This window comes from Polyodon spathula, chromosome 24 (assembly GCF_017654505.1).
Source record: "Polyodon spathula isolate WHYD16114869_AA chromosome 24, ASM1765450v1, whole genome shotgun sequence".
Lineage (NCBI taxonomy): Eukaryota > Metazoa > Chordata > Actinopteri > Acipenseriformes > Polyodontidae > Polyodon > Polyodon spathula.
In genome coordinates, this window is record NC_054557.1 from 23,934,550 (window position 1) to 23,957,086 (window position 22,537).

Consider the following 22,537-nt stretch of genomic DNA (forward strand, 5'->3'; position numbering starts at 1 on the left):
TAAGCCCAGAATAATTCTGGTCGCTCTTCTTTGCACTCTTTCTAGAGCAGCAATATCTTTTTTATAGTGAGGTGACCAGAACTGCACACAATATTCAAGATGAGGTCTTACTAGTGCATTGTACAGTTTTAACATTACTTCCCTTGATTTAAATTCAACACTTTTCACAATGTATCCGTCAACAAAAACTCCTAGGTCTTTTTCATAGATTCCTTCTCCAATTTCAGTATCTCCCATATGATATTTATAATGTACATTTTTATTTCCTGCGTGCAGTACCTTACACTTCTCTCTATTAAATGTCATTTGCCATGTGTCTGCCCAGTTTTGAATCTTGTCTAGATCATTTTGAATGACCTTTGCTGCTGCAACAGTGTTTGCCACTCCTCCTACTTTTGTGTCATCTGCAAATTTAACAAGTTTGCTTACTATACCAGAATCTAAATCATTAATGTAGATTAGGAATAGCAGAGGACCTAATACTGATCCCTGTGGTACACCGCTGGTTACCACACTCCATTCTGAGGTTTTTCCTCTAATCAGTACTTTGTTTTCTACATGTTAACCACTCCCTAATCCATGTACATGCATTTCCTTGATTCCCAACTGCGTTCAGTTTGAGAATTAATCTTTTGTGCGGGACTTTGTCAAAAGCTTTCTGGAAATCTAAATAAACCATGTCATATGCTTTGCAATTATCCATTATCGATGTTGCATCCTCAAAAAAATCAAGCAAGTTAGTTAGACACAATCTCCCTTTCCTAAAACCATGTTGACTGTTTCCCAGGACCCTGTTACCATATAGGTAATTTTCCATTTTGGATCTTATTATAGTTTCCATAAGTTTGCATATAATAGAAGTCAGGCTTACTGGTCTGTAGTTACCTGGTTCAGTTTTGTTTCCCTTTTTGTGGATCGGTATTACGTTTGCAATTTTCCAGTCTGTCGGTACCACCCCTGTGTCAAGAGACTGTTGCATGATCTTGGTTAGCGGTTTGTAAATTACTTCTTTCATTTCTTTGAGTACTACTGGGAGGATCTCATCCGGCCCAGGGGATTTGTTTATTTTAAGAGCTCCTAGTCCCTTTAACACTTCTGCCTCAGTTATGCTAAAGTTATTTAAAACTGGATAGGAACTGGATGACATGTGGGGCATGTTGTCAGTATCTTCCTTTGTAAAAACTTGTGAAAAGTAATAATTTAATATATTTGCTATTTTTTTTCTTCATCTACGATTTTGCCATTTGTATCTCTTAAACATTTAATCTCCTCTTTGAATGTTCTCTTGCTGTTGTAATATTGGAAAAACATTTTGGAATTGGTTTTAGCTCCCTTAGCAATGTTCATTTCTATTTCTCTCTTGGCCTTTCTAACTTCCTTTTTGACTTGCGTTTGCAGTTCCGTGTACTTTCTTTTTGGTCCTTTTTTAACGCTCTGTAAAGTGCCTTTTTTCGCTGAATATTTTTTTTAATTGATCTATTAAACCATTTTGGCAATTTAGTTTTACATTTAGATTTGTCTACTTTAGGGATGTAATTGTTTTGCGCCTCTAGTACTACATTTTTGAAGAACAACCATCCTTCTTCTGTGGGTGTTTTCTCTATTTTACTCCAATCTACTTCTGTTAGTCTCTGTTTCATACCTTCATAGTTTGCTTTTCTAAAATTGTAAACCTTAGCTTTAGTCTTTACTTTTGGGGTTTTAAAAAACACTTCAAATGAGACCATGTTGTGGTCTGAGTTTGCCAGTGGTTCTCTGACCTCTGTTTTAGTTATTCTGTCTTCGTTATTTGAAAAGACTAAATCATCGGACGCCTATGCCTCAGCGCGGTGCACGGTCGGTGTTTAACACAATTGTGTTCCTTCGAGGCAGAACAGTTGTCATTTCCACCAAGTTACAGCACCCTTATAAAATAAATCCCCCTTATAGTATGGCTTCCCCATTCTCTTTAGGGGGAATCATACCGAAGAGGAAACGATGTGCTAAAGATTACAGTATATACCGGCGGGTTACAAATTGTGTTAGGAAGCAGTCATTTGTCATTTCCACCATTTCTATTTCATCCTTCGTGCTACCCACCGGGTTTTCCCATTTTATCTGGGGGAAGTTGAAATCCCCCATTAGTATGGCTTCTCCTTTGCTACACACATTTCTAATGTCATTGTATAACAGATTATTTTGCTCACCGTCTGAATCTGGCGGTCTATAGCATGCCCCTATTATTATGCCCTTTGAATTTTTGTCCGTTATTCTGACCCATATTGATTCGGCTTTATTTTCTTTGTCCAGGTTTAACACCTGGGCTTCAAGACTGTTTCTTATGTATAGCGCTACCCCTCCTCCTCTTCTGTCCTGCCTGTCTTTCCTATACAGTGTATACCCACAAATATTATATTTGTCCCCATCACTCTCAGACAACCAAGTTTCAGTAACACCTATCACATCATAGTTACTTGTTAGTGCAGTAGCTTCAAGTTCTATAATTTTGTTTCTGATACTTCTAGCATTTAGATAAATACATTTAATGGTTGTCTTACCCGAGTTGTTGTTCTTGTTTTGATGTGGTCTCCCTTCTGTTTTTTTGTTGATTTCTCCCCCCTTCCTTTCTAGTTTAAATGTTTCTGAACCTGCTTGAGGATCTTTTCTCCAAGTAGACTGGTTCCCTTGTTATTTAAGTGCAGTCCGTCCCGTCTATACAGATCCTCGTTGTAGAATGTGGTCCAATGATCAAGATAGGTGAAGCCTTCCTGTGTGCACCGCGTCTTCAGCCATGTGTTTTGATTAATTATTTCCAGCTGTCCATATGGTCCTTTGCAAGGTGCCGGTAGTATACCAGAAAATACCACAGTTTTGGTTTTCTCTTTTAATTTCCTTCCTAGCTCTCCGAATTTGTTTTGCAGGGATTTTGGTCTGTCTCTTCCAATGTTGTTTGTACCGATGTGGACGACTACTACCGGGTCGTCTCCTGTTCGTTCTAGGAGCCTGTCCATGTTCTCAGTGATGTGCTTGACCGAGGCTCCCGGAAGGCAGCACACTGTTGTAGTAAGGGGGTCCAAACTGCGAATTGAACTTGCTGTGTTTCTCAATATGGAGTCCCCAACAATCATGACCTCCCTTCTTTTTGCTGTCTGGTTACCACTGTCACTAGGGTCCTGGATGTTGTTCTTTATCCCCTAGGGTTGCCGAGGATCCCGCTTCGCCTGGGGTTGTTGAAGGTCCCTCATCCCATGTGGTTGTCTGTCTCTCCTTTGCTTCTCCTAGGGTCCCTGCAGGGTCAGCTTCGCCTGGGGCCTCTACTTGTCCTGCAGGACCGCAGGAAGCACCGGCGCCTCAGTAAAGGGGGCTGAAGAACCTCTCTACATTGCTCCCCCTATTCCAGGATATTGAGACTGAGGGAGGAGGTGGTTATTGGGGCCATGTGTGCGTTGCACAAGGGGGAAGGTGGATATGTAATAGAGCGAGCAGCCCTGTTCAGGTTTCTTTTTAGAACGGGGTCTCCCCCTCCACCCCTGTGCGATTTTTGTATTTGTTTATTGTTCGTCCACATTAAAAACTCATGCAGAAGGTGGCCATCTCCCAAATTAAGCGATTAATTTATTGCTAAATCGGGAGATGGTCACCTGCATAAATACCTGCAGCTCTCGGCACTTCGAGTGGGTGTTCGGAAGGAGAGAGAGAGAGATTCATTTAAAAACAGCAGATATAGGAACAGTGAAGTTTTTGCCCAGCCTGACTTGTATTTTGTGTTTGATTTATTTTTGTTTAAACCCTTTATTTTTGTGATCTGTGAGGAGTGTTTATTTTTGTTTAAACATTTTATGTTTGTATTTAAAATAAAAACGGTGCACACTGCATCTTTTTTGAAACTACAGATACCTTTGTTGTTCTTTGTCCTTCTTCTGGTCTGACATCACTGCAACGCCATTTCCTGCCACAAGGTGATTAATAGAAAGTCTTCTCTTTCCAATGCAGAGTCTGTTGTGATGGGGGAGACAGGGCTGCTCATCCTTCTGCTTGCAGGTGGGTTTTTCTTTATTTCTGGTTTTCTCACTATTTGCTTTGATATTGTCCACATTCCCTCTCAGAGAAGATCATGTCGTTCTTAAAGCTGCAGTGTCCCTGTGGCAAAGTGGTTGATTGTGTACAGGTGCAGGAGTGATGCAGTGTGCAATAAACAAACAAGGAGAGTTAGAATCCAGTTGGAAAGGCATTCTATTGTATCCAGGTCTGGTGACCAAATACAGTGGCTTGCGAAAGTATTGACCCCCCTTGGCATTTTTCCTATTTTGTTGCCTTACAACCTGGAATTAAAATGGATTTTTATTTGGATTTCATGTAATGGACACACACAAAATAGTCCAAATTGGTGAAGTGAAATGAAAAAAAAAACTTGTTTAAAAAAATTCTAAAAAATAAATAACGGAAAAGTGGTGCGTGCATATATATTCACCCCCTTTGCTATTAAGCCTCTAAATAAGATCTGGTGCAACCAATTACCTTCAAAAGTCACATAATTAGTGTCCACCTGTGTGCAATTTAAGTGTCACATGATCTCAGTATATATACACCTGTTCTGAAAGGCCCCAGAGTCTGCAACACCACTAAGCAAGGGGCACCACCAAGCAAGCGGCACCATGAAGACCAAAGGAGCTCTCCAAACAGGTCAGGGACAAAGTTGTAGAGAAGTACAGATTAGGGTTGGGTTATAAAAAAATATCAGAAACTTTGAACATCCCACGGAGCACCATTAAAGCCATTATTAAAAAATGGAAAGAATATGGCACCACAGCAAACCTGGCAAGAGAGGGCCGCCCACCAAAACTCACGGACCAATTGTAAAAACAATTACAGACAAACAAAACAAAACACTCCTGAATGATTTTATTCCTCACAGGGACTCTCACAGTCCTTACTTACCAAACGGAGGAAGAGATACATCGCTTCAACCCCTATTTATACCATCACTCATGACACCTTGGTAAACAATTGCAGCCTCTCCTGTAATCTGCTGCTGCCACATCATTTCCCTTGCAGATCAATGAGCTAGTGTATTGAAGCTCTTTTCTGCATGACCAGCTTCCTTTTAACCCTCCGAATGACGTGTCAGGCGAAGTAGTCCAGAGTACTCTGTTCCCTTTAGGGCTTATATCCCTCATAGGTCGGGGGGAGATTTACCACCAAGAATCATTGTCTTTCTGTCACAGCCCCTCGAGCATGTTCAATGTGAAACTAACGTGCGATTCCTGGTGTGTGCGTTTACTGCACTGCTCCACTTCTACAGAGCAGACCTTGTTCTGCTCAGTTCAGCACAAGGCATTGATCAGTAATGTGGGAGGATGGGGGCTCTGTCTGAATGTCACACATTATTATTATTTAACTATTAGGAGCATCAGAATCTGGTTTCATTCCTAGGTGTAGTTTTGCAAAGGTTATTCTACAGTAGGTTATTCTACTGTCTGACTATCAGCTACCCTGTCACAGGGTAATGCAGACATAAACCAGAATATATTTCAAAATATCTTCATTTACTGTGGAGTATAGTATCTATGTTTGTTAAAATACATGTGAGCATGTTTCTGGAATATATTTAAATACAAATAAAAATGCATTTTGTTTTAAATGTCTTTACTTCCTCCGTTATCCTGTTTCAGTCTATTATTCTTTCATTCTGCTAGCTATCAGTATTTTAAGAATGATGTTTTTTCTTTATCAGGGTTTTGTGTGCCTGCTGACAACCGGATCAGAAAACACGTATTTGTGGAAACACTGAAGAGCTGGTCTGCAGCTCAGAGCTACTGTAGAGAGAATCACACAGACCTGGTCACTGTGCACAGCCAGGAAGAAGCAAAGCAGCTCTTAAATCTTACAGGAGCTTCTCTCATTGCTGCTGCCTGGATCGGGCTGTATCGTGATGACACACAGAACTGGCAGTGGTCTAACAGTGATGATGTCATCTACTCCAACTGGAGGGCAGACCTCTTCTGTGCTTCTGTCAATTCAGAGGGAAAGTGGATTGATTTACCCTGCCACCTTCAGAAAGCTTTCATGTGCTACCAAGGTAAGACGTAACTGTTGCTGCATTGCACTTTCATTATTAGTTTACTATAGTTATTTGTAAGCATCCCTGCGATGGAAGCTTTAATGTGTGCAAATCTGCCACCGTCACTCCTACAGGTGCTAATATCTCAAACTATTTCAGCTGGGAAATATTTCAGTCAAAACCTTGGATCCAAGTTACCCTTGAATGGCTACAAAAACAAATGTTGTTGGATGTGTTTGGTGTGTTATGAGTGATAGATGGAACCAATTCTTACCTTCTGAATATTTATAACAACCAACTGAGAATACCGAATCAGGAGTAAATTAGAAAACTAAAAAATAGGACTGCTCTTGGCATAATTCTTAAATTGCTTCAAGTGGAACTGGATTCTGTTAGATTGCAACTGTGACCAAGACCCTATTTAAATCACCTTCAGTTTTACTTGTCCCAAAACACAGCCTCTTTCCTACCTATACTCTCTACCCTTTCTTCTTTGTGTACTGTCTACACTGCTCTGTCTCTGCTGCTTCCTCTGTCAGTTTGTTCACTCTATCCACTATCCCAGTCTTTCTCTCCTCCTGTGCTTGCAAAATCTCTCGCCAACACTTCTCTAACCCTTCCAACCTGATCTCTCTACCTCTGCCCCAATGCTCTACTCCTTCATCCTGCTCTCTCGTTTCCTTCTGGAACTGCCAGTCAGCCTGCAACAAGGCTGACTTAATCTCTGCCTACACCTCCACCTCTCTCTCTCAACTTTCTGGCCTTTACAGAAACAGATCTTCCCTGAGAACACTGCTACCCCAGCTGCTTTCTCCTCTTCATATTATAATAATAATAATAATAATCATCATCACTTTGTATAGCGCCTAAATACAAGCATCTCAAAGTGCTATACGGTTTAGAACAATAACACTATAAACAACAAAACAAAGTACAAACAAACACAGCATACAGTTAAAAGAAAGAGATTATAAAATAAAACACTGCACAGTAACATAAGCCTAACCATTATGAAAGAGATGTGTTTTTAATTGTTTTTTTAAAAGCAACAACGTTATTGGCCTCCTTGATCACCTGCAGAAGATTATTCCAAAGCCTAGGCACATAATAGCTAATACCCCTGTCACCTACAGAAAGAAGCTTAGCCTTTGGAATCCTTAACTGACCTGAATTCACAGAGCAAAGGTTACGAGTGGCAAGATCTCTCATTAACAATTCAGAAATGTAATTTGGGGCTGTGAACTGGATGGCTGCAAGGGTGATGTCAGACAAGGGAAATGAAGGCAAAACAAAGAATGGCGGGGAAAACAGACACTACGGAGCTCAGTGTTTTATTAAATAAATAGAAACAAACAATTTAAACAAAAACACAAAACAAAAGGGCATGTTGGCCAAACAAACAATAATACTAACAAATATTGTGCTGCCGGTTCCGGTACGAATAGCAGTTCTTTTACTTTTTGTTTTACCTCTCCCTCACTCCCTGAACACTCTCCACATTGTACAGCCCAACTGCAGGTCTTTTATATTCTGGCCTAGGGGTTAACAAGCTAGTAATTATCTTATTTCCCCTTGGGCATGGTGCGCATGAGTTTAATAAGGATTAGTGACCGTCAGCTAGTTAAATAATCTGTAGCTAATCAGTCACGCATGGTATCTAAAAAATACAAAATTATGATGGTGAAAAAGCCTGCATTATTACACAATAATAATAATAATAATAATAAAGCACCCCATTTGGAACCAGTTAAAATGTGAGTGGCAGAGTCTTGACTGTAATGCAGCCTGCCAATAACAGCCTTGGAGGCACCAGTAAGCGGAGCGTTACAATAATTAAGCCGGGAAGAAACAAAGCCATGCACCGGCCTCTCTGCATCAGGGACAAGATAGGGCACAGACGGGCTATGTTCCGGAGATGAAAAAAGGACACCTTTGTGACATTGCGGATATGAGGCTAGAAGGTTAAACTAGGGTCGAAAACCACACCCAGAGTCCTAACTTCAGAACTAGATTTAACTTTGAGCCTGTCAATCGCCATACTATTTTTTATGTCCTCTCTCACTCTCCCCACTCCTCTGGACGAGTTGTGGGAACTGGATTCCTACTTTCTCCAACCTGGAACTTCTCAATCCTCTCTGCTCTCCTCCATTTCTGTCAGCAACTTTAAGTTCCATGCCATTGAACTGCATTATCCCTTCCTCACTTCTATCTTCTCATCTATCTCCATCATTATTCCTACCATTTTGTTAGGCGATTTTAACATTCATCTCTCCAGCTCAACTCATTCTGCTGACTTCCTCCACCTTTTCCTCCCTCCTCAAATCCCCACCCCTAGTCCTTTACACTTGATGGCTTTCCCTTCTGCTCTAAAGTAGAGGACATTCAGAAGCTATTCTCCAGTCTGCATTCTCCTTCCCCCTCCACACATGAACACAGCCAGCTTCCCTGCCCTCCCCCCTTCATTCTCAACTTTCACACCTCTATCTGACTCAGACCTTTGCTCCTTACTCCTGGATTCCAGGTCAACTACTCACACCCTGGATCCCCTTCCTACTCACTTCCACTCCCATTCCCAGCTGGCTTCCTTCCTCACCAAGCCCTCTCTGCTTGACCCTCTTCAATACAGGTTCCGTCCTGCACACTTCACGAAAACTGCCCCTCTCTCCATAACTGACTCTCTCCTCTCTGTTCGTGCTGCCTCCTTCTCCTCTATTCTAATTATCCTTGTCCTTTCCTCTACCTTTGACACTCCTCTGTCTGACCTGAGGAACTCAGACACTGCTCTTGCCTGGTTCTTCTATCTCTCTAACCATTCCATCCAGGTTTCCTGGCATGGCTCCCTCTATTCTCTGCACCCCGTTTCTACAAGTGTACTTCAGGGACCTGTCCTAGGACCCCTCCTCTTCTCGCTCTACACCCACTCTCTAGGTACTCTCATGCTACTCCTCTGCATCATTCTCCATTGCCTACATCTCTGCTTGCATTCAAGACCCTTGTTCTTGCTTACTGCTCTCTTCACCACACTGCCCCACCCTACCTCCAGTCCCTCTTGCCCTCTGCTGGCAGACAGGTTATGCCTTTCCTTTACTCTCCATCCTCCCGTGCCACTCCTTCCCTTCCCTAGCCCCTCTGTGGTGGAACCAGCTACAGGAGAACCTCAGGACTGCTCCATCTCTCACTGCCTTCTGCCACCTCCTCAAGACCCACCTGTTTAGACTGCATTTGTAGATCTCTTGATCTACCCCTCCTACCATGCACTATCCTTACTCTACATATATAATTGTAAATATAACTTGTTGTAATCCTAACCTCTTACATCCTAGTTCATATTGTATTTTATGCCACAATATTAAGCTTGCATTATAACCCTGTACTGCCCTGTAACACCTGTAACTCACCTTGGATAAAGGTGTCTGAAACAAATAATAAAAAAATGATAATAACGACTAAGAATTTTGCCCCTTGGTTTTAAATCAACACACAATGTGTTGACTGTGGACAAAAGTTTATGATAAATGTCTGATTGAGGACAAGACATAGTTTGAGTTCAGAGCCACTCCACCTCCACAACTGACATTGATTTTGATCTGCTGTTTGTGTTTACAGAGACCAGCAACATCACTGAGAGATACACCCTGATTCAAGAACTGAAAACCTGGACTGAAGCTCAGCAGTACTGTAGAGAACACCACACCGACCTCGTCAGTGTAAAGAACACCAGTGAAAATGAAGAACTAGTGAAGAAAGCGCAGGGCAAGCCCTTCTGGATAGGCCTGTTCAATGAGCCCTGGAAGTGGTCACACCAGGGGGATAGCTACACATTTCACACCTGGGTCAGTGGGGACCCAAACAATTCGGGAGGAAATGAGAACTGTGTGGTGATGAGTAAGAGTGGTGGATGGTATGATACTGCCTGCAACACTCTGCGCCCTTCCTTCTGCTGTGAGGGTAAGGATCCCTGATCAGTCTGTAATGATCACTTAGTTCAGTGTTTCACCCGTTTTTGTGTGTGTGTGGAGTGGGGTGACAGCTTATCGGTGCAGGAGAGTAGACCCATCACTCCCTGTAATTGAAATTCCTTCAGAACAATGTCTTGTTGAAAACTGGATTCCATAAGTCTTGCAAGTTTTCAAAACTAACAGTGTGATCACTGTAAAACAAGGTTTCACTGCTTATTAATCACAAAATGTACACTACAGTTTATATAGGAAAGATTTTGCGTTTGGAATTTGTACAGGACAAGCTATTTTACAGGCTAAAGGAGCAGTGCTGATATCTAGAGTGTGGCAGCAGTTTCCTGTAGAGCCTTAGAAATGACAACTGATAAAACCTTCAGATTGAAAAAAAGGAAGCAAGATTAGATCACTTCAATAGGTACTAGTGGTAAAAAAATAAAACCTTTTCCACTAAGCAATCAGTCACAGAGAGTATAAATGGGGTTAAAGGGATGCACAAAACACCAAGAAATTCTCAACTAAAATTAACACAGACTGAACAGTGAATTGTTTTTTCACATTGATTTGTATGGCTGCCTGCTGTTGCCATAACCTTCGGAACTCTTGCCAGAATGTTGCTCGTTTTATAGTACAAACCACAAGCATATTGTTAGTGCATTATTTTACCATACCGTTATAGTAGCAGCCTACATTCTTAGAAGACCAATAAACAGAGACCTTTAGTTACATTTACAGTGCAGATCTTGTCAGTGCAGAACACTTTTGACTCATCTTTACTGTGCTCTTGCCCTCTTCACAGGTGGCTCCTCTGGTCATTGTTTCTATGAAGGAAACAAGACGACATGGGAGGAAGCTCAGAGCTACTGCAGAAATCAAGGCAGAGACCTGCCCACCATACAAGACCAGGCCAGGGTTAATGAGCTTACAGGTCTTATACCTACAACTAATAACACCCTTTTCTGGATCGGTCTGTATCATGACGAAGAGACCTGGCAGTGGTCCAATGAAGATGATCTCATCTACTCCAACTGGGAACCATACCTCTTCTGTGCTTCAATCAATTCTGATAGAGAGTGGGAGGATTCAGTCTGCAGTGAGAAGAAAGCTTTCATGTGCTACAATGGTGAGTTGAGATTCAATTCCTTTGTTAATGAAACAGCTGACTGGACTCTGGGGTTATACTCGGGGTTTATATATAAAAAACACAGCTTGGGGAAAATAACCACTTCCGATTAGTTAAACAGCATCAGATGACTGTGCGTATCTATAGCGTATAGCACGGCTTGCATACGAAGGAGCCGCTTCACACTGAATCAATCACTACATTCCAAATTCCATGACAAACTGCCATTTTATTTGTTATTGGTTACAAAACCACTGCCACATCTATTTTATATACTTTAATATATTTGGGGATGAAACTCCACAACTGGTACAACACCAACTTTGAGTAAAGACAGCAGTCCATCTGAAATGTATAAATAAAATAAGTGCACTAGCAAGAGTAGACACATAACAGCTAAATGAAATAGAAGAAAACCACGATAAAAAAAAAACCCACAAACTACAACATGGGCTGGTTAATGTACTTAAATACGGACATTCATTTTATGGAAGTGGAAGTAAAAAAAAAAAAAAAAAAAAAAAAAAAAAAAAAAAAACCATTAAGGGAATTTTATGCCAGTGCAAGAAGTTCAGCGGAGAACCAGTATTCAGTCTCCGGTTTTATAATGCTGAACTAAATACATGTTTTAACATCTCTGCTGACAGTTTAAAATCTGCAATAATGTATTCTTGTCAGTCAGGAAGACTCTTAGGAAAGCAGGTAACGACAAGGCCAGACATGCATCAATGCCATTTAATGTCAAAAACCATCACTTATCGCGGCGTTAGAATAACGTGCCTGGAGCAGGGCAGCAGTAAAGAGCCCTGCACACAAATAGAAAGGACAGGGCAAAGCCTGGCTATAAAATGTATTGTTTTGCATTTGTGTTATGATTTATCTAGGTATAAATGACGGCGAAAAGCTGTGTGTTATATTTTGGTTGTTTATTTTAAAAACGTGTGCAGAATATGACAGAGGGATAATGAGATAATTGAAAGCTGGTTAATCCCTCAGTCACTAATAAAAAGCCTGCAGCTCTCCCTGTTGTGTGGGTGTTCGAGAGGAGGAATGGGAGTGAGGGGAGAAAAAGAAACAAAACCGTATCAGATCAGTGAAGGCGATTGCCCAGCCTGACCTGGTTTTGTTGTATTTTGTGTTCAAGATTTGTTTTTAACCTTTTTATTCCACTCTGCGAGCAGTGTGGTTTTTTTTGGCCTGAATTCACCACCTCCGCCATCCCTGTCACAGTGCATTTACAGACCAATTTTCTCATTAGCATATTACTAGTCTGATTCATATATTTGTATTCTGCCATTAATTGACCCTTACCGGCATCCTAATTAACACATGCCTCAGTCCAGGCTGAGAGATGAGTCTTAACTGTATCATTTCCTAGCATAATTTCTGCACTTGGAAACATGTATTTAAGCTAATAATAAAATAAACACAGCGGGTTTCATTCGACTTTATGAAGCAAAATGTTAATTGTATTGGCCATATCTGTATATGCCTAATGTACACATTTATATTTGTACATAATGTAATGTGTACAGAAAATACATTGATATTTCAGCGCAATGATTTATACATTTAAAACAAGTCAAGCACTATATGTATGTGTGCAATTTAAACTTTTTTTTTTTTTTACCTGAAATCTTGATAAGACAACTTGTCTCCAGATATGTCCCGTTGCCATAACTTGGTGTAAACAGACGGTGTTTGCCATTGACATCTTAAGCAGGGGACACAGCTAATTTGCATACCTCTGACAATTTGTTAGATACAATATCTGTAAGAATCTGATGGTAAAAATCACATAAAACCATTACTACCCAGTAAAATAGCCAGGCTGTAGTTTTATAAATCATGTATTTAAATACTGCCCAGTTTTTTTTAAATGGCCAGAAATTGCCGTCCACTTATGCATATGGGCCTCTGTACCCAAGATATTTTACACTAGTATGTGATAGAGTAACTTCAATAGTATTACATACAAAACCTCTAAAGTGCCTTTCACAATGAATACCACAAAGTGACCAAAACTACAATAGGATCTTTCATAGCTTCCTAATCTTCTTGGATAAAGCAGCAAGGCGTGAAAAAGGCAGCACAATTTGAAGAACATGGTACAGAATTAATATCTTGGAAGCCATTTTTGAAAACAAGGGGCAGTGGTACCAGAGCCCGAGTCATGGGGGGTGCAAGGGCTGCAACTGCACCCGGGCCCAGCCTTTTAATTCACAGTCTTGCACCAGGGCCCAATTCTAATGCCGGCACCGAGTGGTACAACTAAACAACTGGGCAGAACACATTTCAGTTACTCAAATTCTTGATTTATGAGATTTTGGAACAAAGGAGGCCAGACAGTTTCTGGTTGGCTGGTCATATCAGTGCTGACCCTTCCTTTTGAAACACTGTCTCCTCTGTGTCTGTATGGATTCCTATAAAATGTACCTTTTCTTTTGGAATGAAACCCGTTCAATGCAGGCACATCGGAGCTTCAATTGAGTTCATTTTACATTCTTAATGTTGTCTTTATTACTGATCTGTTTGATTTGGGGTATCTATTTAGTCAGTGTTTTCTTAATTTCTATGGACCTCTATTTTGCTCAATCTTTTCCTTTCCTAAATCCATTTTCTACAGTTATTTCAGCCCTTCTTGGACCTCTGAAAACCAGGCATTACCAGATTTGTCTTCCTGTGAGGTGTTAACAGTTACTGCTCACCCCATGTTATTTTAGATTGAGTAAATTACCTTTATTCATTGTTGTGAAAAATCAGTCAGTGTCTCAGAATTCGCAGTCTTAAAGTAATTACTCTGAATGTTATTCTGTCTATTGTTAAAATAATCCAATATGACCTACAAAAGTCATTGCACTGTCTCGGCCAATCAGATGCTCAGTAAAGCGCTCTTTTTTTTCAGGTTTTCTCATTTTGGGCACGATATTTTTATTTTAGTATTTCTCATTGAGCGTCAATCACACGGGAAGGGCGGGACACTCACTGGTTTGATCAACAACCAACTGGTCTGCTAGTTAGTCAGTGTAGCATCGAGAAATGATGGCTGAATAAACCATTATATCCCCCCCCCCCCCCCCCCCCCCAAAAAAAAAAAAAGGTTGCTAAATAGGTGATTTAAAATAATAAAGTTAAAAAGGACTGTAAAACTGCATAGCAAAGCAACAGACTACCTGGAATGGGAACCATGTACACCACTAGCAATACTACTCCGTCATACAGCTCATTTGAGCTCAGTGAGATTTTTTTGCACAAACAGCCAATTGGATTGTTTCTATATTGTGAGATCATAAGTTCAAATCTGATAGAAATGCTATATAGAACATTGTACGATCTACAAAACTAGCCCCAGGTTTTTAGGGTGAACAAATTACAACTACTGTATTTAAAAACAAATATGTTTATTTTAGTGGGTCACTATGGGATGCAGGGCATATGGTTTGGCAACAAAAAAAACAAAAAAACAAAGAATGACATGTATGCAACATTAACACCCTAAACAAACCTGATCGTGAAACAAGCTAAAAATCGCGTTTGTATTTAATTCTGTGAAAACAGAAAACTCCTGTTTTTTGTTATCTCTGCTCAGAGCTAAATCCAAAAAGTTGTTTTCCAATTTCTTTCCAGTATGAAAGACATTCAGTGAGAAATACTAGAGTGAAAAGATAGTGCCAAAATTAAAAAACTAAATACACAAATGTAATGTATTTCAATTTTTATTTAGAAAAACATTTCCCATCAATGTAGTTCTGAGAGGTCCATGGAGGTAAATGGGCAGCCATCTTGATGCAGGGAATGCAATTTAAGTTTAGAAAAAGTGGTCAAATGTAAAAACAAAACACACACCTTACTTAAACAGTTGTAGCAACACATGGGAACAAGTATCACAAGACACTGTACATAAATACAGAAAGATACAATACAAATTATACAAATAAAATAATTAAAACCACAAACATAAAAATGCCATTTTATAAAATTAAGTTTAGACTTAAATCCCAGAGACCCAGCTTCCCTAACACATGGAGGTAGAGCATTCCATAGTTTAGGGGCTCTAAAAGAAAAGGCCCTCCCTCCCCTATTGATTTTATTGACCCTGGGAACAATGAGCTGCCCCGCTTCCTGTGATCCAAGAGCCAGTGCAAGGAGGCTAAAACAGGGGTGATTGTTCAGAATACTGCTGCTAGAATTTTGACTAAACTGTAGGTAGGACACTGCACGTTTTGGGATGCCAAAGAGATTACAGTAATCCATTCTTGAAGAAATAGTGTGGCAAAGTGCCCAGCCTTTTGTATTTGTGTGTTTTCTGTTACTATATTGTATTTTTATGCAGGTGGACGACGCCATCTGATTTGCTGTTTGAGACCGGCAAAAAAGCTGGTCTTATAATATGTAGCTGGTGGGGATGGGGTTAAAACCCCTTCCCTAGTACCCTCATGGGAATGTAGCTGGAGAGTTAAGGTAATTATTGTATCAAATTAGGTAATTGAGGCTCCAGCCACAGACTATAAAAGACACACTCCAGGCTTATTAGGGGGAGGATGTCAACGGCGAGATGCAAGTCTTTAAGTTTGGTAATCAGAAGTAACAATTGCTAGATACTTGGTGTTTTACTATTTGGCCAACATGCCTTTTTGTTTATGTCTTTTGTTTTATTTAATGAAATGTGCCAAGTGCCTGTTGTGCTTCAGTTTTGGCCAGCCCTTTTGTTTTTGTGTTGCTTCTTCCTGGTCCATGACATCACCACAACCACTCTGCCACAAAGGAGTCTCTCTGTGTCAGATAAGGATACTAGGTTTCAGTTTGGCTGTATCTCAAGTGATAGAAGAATACTTTAGAAACTCCGCTAATAAGACTATAATGATAAATCAGGATCAAAAGAGAACCCCAAACTTTATTACAGTTTGGGGATTTGATAAGACTGCTAGAGTCAAACTCATGCAATCTTACATTTAGTTGGTTATGGGAGCCTACAAACATAACCTCCGTTTTATCCGAATTCAACAATAGGAGGTTTTGAGACATCCAGTTATCCACTTGATATCAGCAAGGCAAGCAGCAAATAACACAGACAGAAGTATCACCAGACTAACCTCTTACGCCTCCCTGTTCCGCGGGCGGAACATGGTACTGCAATTACACATTTCCAAAATCATCTAATATTATTACAAAAGCAAAACAGCAAAAAACTGACTATCAAAAACGTTGTTTTCCTACCTTCAAACAGCAAAGGAATTTTTCGAATTCGCCATTTCACAGCCGAGATATTCCCTTCGCAATGTGTCTAGTACCTCACCGTTCAAAAACAACTCCGATCGACTAGCTGTGCGTTTCGCTGCTCTGGCCTTACATGTATCTGTTGATGGTGAAATCACCCTGATCATGTTGTAGAGGAGTCGCAAGCTGTCCATTCATACCTTGACTGTGTATGTAGCCTAATCCAATGAAGAGTAATCAATGTGCGTACGTAAACAAGACACATATTTGCAAGTGAGAATGTAGTATTACGCACATAGGATCAAGGTTTAACGTTTTCTGATCATTTTTCAATTTGTTAATTTATAAAATCGAACGAAATGGTGAGCAGTGTTCCAAAGCATCCCAAAAGAAGTTGATTCAGTTTTTTTGAAGTTTGAGGAGATGGATAATAGTGAAAGTGACAGCGAAAATGATAAACTTTCTGGGTTGAAGCGCACTGATTCAGCGCCTGAGAAGCAGCATTTGAAGATGTATTGGAACCTCTTCAGAATTTGTAAGTATAATGGATCCACACTACATTTATTGTGTAATTTTCAATAAGCATTTCTACTATAAATGTTATTAGAAAATGCAACCATTTGACTCAAGGGGCACAAAAATAACATTTCTTTTAACAAATTTTATTGCATAGTAAAAGAGCAACACCATGTCTCATCTGTGCTGTGCTGCTGTATACGGTCCCTGATCTTTACGTTGCATACAAGTTGCAAGTAGTAATTGTTGCTTCCCAGGTGTTATTTTGTCATTGATGTTCACTGATTTTAGACTATTGCACGGGAGTGTTTAGCAAACGTTATTTCCATGATTACAAGGAGTGATGCTACTCACCTAGAGACAGTGTAGGTTTCTTTGCCATTCAAGATAAGATAAGATAAGCTGTCAGCCTGCTCCAACACTCACTCAGTTCCTTTGTTTGCCACATGTCAATCAAAATAGATGAAAGGAATCGAGGTGTTTTCAGTCCAACACCCCGATTTAGAGCAGCAAGTGTATGCAATCTTATTATTAACACACATTTAGCCTTTATCCAATAATCAACATATGTTCACCTGTCAGCAGTGCTTGAATGAGTACAACCATTTTATTTTGAAAAAAAAATAAATCTCCTCATTTTACTTCTTGACATTTACATACTTTCAAGCAAGTGAGTAAAAATACAGATAGGTACTGAAAATTCAGAGCTACAAAAAAAGTCTCAGTAGCAACAGCCTCCTGCACAAACACAGTTATGTGAGAGCAAATGTGCTCGACAGTTGTGGCATATGAACAGAGTATTTGTTATGTATGTGGCAATGTATAGCATGTGAGGTGCCAGAAGGTAACCTCCCTTTTAGAACTTGCTCAAGAAACTAGTGTATGACTAGCCATAAAGATTTACACAATATTCATTTTTGGAGAGGTTCGGGGACCCTTGGGCCTAGCTTTGTAAAAACTCACGTAGAATTTGATACCTTTATTCAATCAGTTTCAAATTTTTATCCAGTGGAGTAGACATGTTGGAGAAGCACTGGAAAAAATCTGGCTCTTCATGTGCTACAAGTTGAAAAAATGACAATGTTTGTTTTCTGGATATCTCCTTCCAGTGAGGTACAGAGTCAGACTAATATCAAATCTGAGGTTTTAGTCCTAATGGCCAGGGGGTTACCTTGAATTCAAGTCCTGTGCTGTTTATACTTGAAGATAATGAGATTTATTTAAGGCCATAGCCCTCCAGGCGGAAAAATTACCTGTGGGAGGCTGGGGGTTTAACAGGTTAAAAACAAATACAGCTGCGTATCCTCCGCATAGTAGTGGAAGTTCACACCATGTTTCCTAACAATATCACCCAATGGTAACATATATAATGAAAATAGCAGTGGACCCAGAATAGAAACCTTATGTACCCTTTAAAGAATATAGGGATGTTCAGTTTTTAAAAAAGGGGAAATTACTATCATTAAAAGCAGACCCCCACCATGCTGCAAAACATTTCAGACAATAATAAACTAAAAACAGACTCCCATGTACCATTAAAGATGTTGTTTTTTTCATGACCTTGACAGCAGAGCTGGATGTGACTCTGGTTCAATCACTGTACAACAGAAGAGCCACTGCACCTCCACAACTGACATTGATTTTGATCTGCTGTTTGTGTTTACAGAGACCAGCAACATCACTGAGAGATACAGCCCGATTCAAGAACTGAAAACCTGGACTGAAGCTCAGCAGTACTGTAGAGAACACCACACCGACCTCGTCAGTGTAAAGAACGCCAGTGAAAATGAAGAACTAGTGAAGAAAGCGCAGGGCAAACCCTTCTGGATAGGCCTGTTCAATGAGCCCTGGAAGTGGTCACACCAGGGGGATAGCTACACATTTCGAAACTGGGACAGTAGGGAACCAAACAGTTGGGGAGGCAATGAGAATTGCGTGATGCTGCTCAAGAGTGGTAAATGGAATGACTGTGGCTGCAACTCTCAGTTACCTTTCTTCTGCTATGATGGTAAGGATCCCTGCTCAGAAATAATGAGAAATGTGGATCCTGGGGTCAGTGTGTTCTTGTTCAATGTTTTTACCCCAGTCTGTGAGCAGGGACTCAGAGGCCCAGTCCATATGACCCTAAAGCAGCTATCTGACCCACAGAGCAGGGCATAGTATAGCCTAGAGAGCTGAAGAACCAGAAACCTGCCCCATCATTAAAAGTGTCTGAGCAGGGAGCAGCTACCCTCATTGTTATACACAGGAGAGTCATGTGCTATAAAAATACATTCTGATTGTGTATTTATTTCAGGATGAGTGGCACAGCATACCACACTTCTTTTTTTATCTTCTTACAGATCCCAAAACCACAAGCCCCCCTTCCACTCCGGTCTCTCAAGGTAGAAAGTGTAATCAGTTCAGGGGATTCATAACCCACTGCAGGAATCTGGCTTTGTTATAAAACTATTTTTTCTCTATCTTTTTACAGAAGCAGAATTCTCAAGCCCAACTTCTACTATGGTTGCTCAAGGTATGGAACGTGATCAGTTCATTGCGATTCATAACTCACAGCAGGAATCTGATTTTTACAGACTTTTACAGATGCAGAATCCTCAAGCTCCCCCTTCCACTCCAGTCTCTCAAGATCTGTGCAGTTTGTAGAGTACAGTGTGTTCAGTGTGATTGACAGCCCACCTCCTGTGCTATGTGATCAACTAAACCTATACAAGCTGTGGGAGAGCTGTGTGCAACTATTCAGCAACAATACTAGAAGAGCACAAGGTTGTCTTTTTAAGCGAAATCTCCCGCCTGACAATGTCACACTGCACTGAGATGATGTCACCAGTAGGTTATGCTAGATTATGTACAGGTAACACTGTTGCATGTGTGATGCAAGTCCAGTATTTTACTGGGTATACAAATTGCAGTTCAGCCCTTTTATATGTTCCCAACAACATGAGTGTCATCAGAACTTCAGTGCAGAATAACTACAACACTCATGACTGGCACATAGGGATGAAATGATTTTTCAATAGTACGATATGTCGCGATTACGAATAGTCGTGAATCGTATTGTTAACATTTAATTATTCGATAATCGTAGAAAATGATAGTCACATACTAACAAAACGCGTCTGGAAGCAGAAAAGCTGGTTTTCTCTCCAAATATGGGTAAAATCATCTGTGTGCTATGGCTGCTATGATTAAATAAATCTAATTTCAATCAATTGGGGGACTTCCTGTATATAGTTTGCCCTTCTTTGAAGTTTCAATATAAACTTATATAATGAATATTTAACAATATTCAATAATGTTGAAAGTAAATGATCAGTGATGTTAAACGCAATTTTGGAGTAAGGATCAGCTAGCGGGTATGCAATTTGTGGTAAGTAAAGCAATGTATTATGATGATGTCTTAGGCAGGGATTTCCGCATTGTGCGTTTCACAGATAGTGAAGGCTAGGTGGTACAGTATTAACAAGATGCAATGCATGATGCTTCAGCTGTCACAATTAAAAAAAACTTTTTTTTTTTCCGGAAACTAGCATCTACTTTATACAGCGTAATCTGTTTGGAATAAATATTTTAGCAATACTCCTGTAATATGTTAAACTTGCTAGGCTGGTTGCAAATGTTGCGTCTTTCTCTTGACACTACCAGGGCGCAATTACCCCTCGCATTCAACTGTTGTGTACAAGCTTTTACTGAACTGCAATGATATTAAAATAACGTCACGGGGAGAGGAATGTGCTGAAAATGTAAAGTAAAATCATCGATATTTACTAGAACAATTATTGTGTGCCCAATTAATTGATTGCTATTTTGAGCCTTAACAGACAGCCCTAGTGTATACTTACTACAAAAAAATATATAGCGGGGAAACGCAGTACCATAGGATGCACCTCCAATCCGCAGAATGTGGCAAAAGCAGAACGAAAGCAGGAACAACTTCAAACATGCCCTTCCGTACTTAGCACCCGGTGGAGTTAAACATCAAGTTAACAAGCAAGGTCACTTTAATAACACTTTTTCCAATTTACTATTGTTTCCTCCCCGGCACATGAACAGCACACGTATAAAAGCATATTAAAGTTTATTATTATTACCACCACCAGGCACTCCAGTCCCTGAGGAGCTCCACCCAATCTCTCACAGTATGGTCTGGCCAGAGGCTTGGCAGTACTGCAGGGATCACTACACTGACCTAGTGAGCCTCACAAGCCTGGCTGCACAGAACAGAGTGTCGGAGCTCGTCAGGAACAGCACTGCATCGCGATTCTGGATCGGCCTGCACAGAACCGTTGTGTATGATAACTGGTACTGGGTTGCTGGCAAGGATAAGAAGGGGCCCCTAAACTACACTAACTGGGCCCCTGGAGAGCCCAACAATCCTTACTATGAGCACTGTGGGGAGATGGTGCTGGGGGAGGATGGGGGAGCTGAGTGGAATGATCTGTGCTGTTATGAAAAGCTCCCCTTTATCTGTTTCAAAGATTAACAACATCTCTGAAAGATTTTACAGCAGTGGTTGTAAAACTATTTCCATTTGGGACTCCTTTTAAAGTCACTTTAGTCTGAAAAACAGCATTTCCTCATAAATGATAGAACTATTTAATTTGAATTATATTGTGTGAATAATAAAGCAAACAGAAGTGTTGTATGTGAGAGTTTGCAATGCCATGTCTGCTCTCTATAAAGAGCTGCTGCAATGCACTGCAGCCTTACGGATGGTAGGTCTGCTTGTGATGTGGTCGTTTGAAACCTTCCTGTGAACCCCCAGGGGGCCCCAACCTCCAGTCTGAGAACCACTGTCTCCACAGAACCCAGAGCTTTACTACAGGAATAATATACCAAAATACTATAGAAGAAAATCCTTTGTAGCAATCTTTAATGATACACATTATTCTGATATTTCATTGTATTTGTTTAATATCATATTGTGCGTGTTCTGTGTGATTCTCTATTGCTTCAACTAAGAGCATTATCTGTTGTGCTTACTACCTACTCCAGCAAAATGCCTCCTGAAAAGACTCCTCAAGGCTGATTGTAATGAAGTGAGGTGGGGAAGCATAATCATGTTGCACAGTCTTCAGTGCACACTGCTTCTCCTAAGGGCTTCAGTGCTAATATGCTTCCCCACCTCACAGCCAGCCGTGAGGACTCTTTTCAGAAGCTGCTTCAATTGTTTTTTAGTTCATAATCCACAGCTATTTAAAATAGTGTGTAGATAAACTGCTGCATCCTGGTACCTTTTCTGGAGGTTACATGGTCTGACTGAGGACACAGCAGCAGCTTGGTTTAAATAGATTGAAGTGTACTATAATAATATTGCTGTGGTTAGTAAGAAAATTGATTTTAAACCTTGGCTAGCAGTCCTTTAATACAGGATACACTTAAGGGGAGAAGTACAAATGGGGTAACTTGATATTTTTTATTATTCCTACTTGCTTTCCCCCCCCCCCCCCCCCCCCCCCCCCCCCCACTTTTAAAAATAAAAATGGTTTTAAGTATTCAAGTAGTTGTTATGCAATTAAGAAAGTGTCTGTAGTCAGGCCTGTATGATGTCATCAGCACTAGTACCACAAAAACTCCACTTGGCAAAGAAAAGAAAATCTCTCCATTGTTTACACTCCTGTGTTGCTTCCCTGAGCTACAGCAGAGCGGGCATTCATACCCCCCTGCTGCTGCAGGTACTCACAG

The 22,537-nt window shown here is 40.4% G+C and overlaps 1 protein-coding gene across 3 annotated transcripts in view; it reads left to right on the forward strand.

The window, feature by feature from the left end:
- LOC121298811 (C-type mannose receptor 2-like) overlaps window positions 1-22,312 on the forward strand; it is a 42,365-nt gene extending 20,053 nt beyond the window's left edge. Inside the window, exons 2-9 of one of the 3 annotated variants that reach the window (XM_041226039.1) lie at window positions 3,973-4,020; window positions 5,714-6,058; window positions 9,647-9,988; window positions 10,796-11,119; window positions 18,519-18,860; window positions 19,195-19,236; window positions 19,326-19,367; window positions 20,953-22,312. In XM_041226039.1, coding sequence (XP_041081973.1) covers window positions 3,984-4,020; window positions 5,714-6,058; window positions 9,647-9,988; window positions 10,796-11,119; window positions 18,519-18,860; window positions 19,195-19,236; window positions 19,326-19,367; window positions 20,953-21,335 — 1,857 coding nt within the window. In that variant the 5' untranslated portion in view covers window positions 3,973-3,983 and the 3' untranslated portion in view covers window positions 21,336-22,312. The remainder of the gene's footprint in view (window positions 1-3,972; window positions 4,021-5,713; window positions 6,059-9,646; window positions 9,989-10,795; window positions 11,120-18,518; window positions 18,861-19,194; window positions 19,237-19,325; window positions 19,368-20,952) is intronic. The other 2 variants (XM_041226041.1, XM_041226040.1) reach the window with 2 other exon arrangements.
- The last annotated feature ends 225 nt before the right edge of the window (window positions 22,313-22,537 follow it).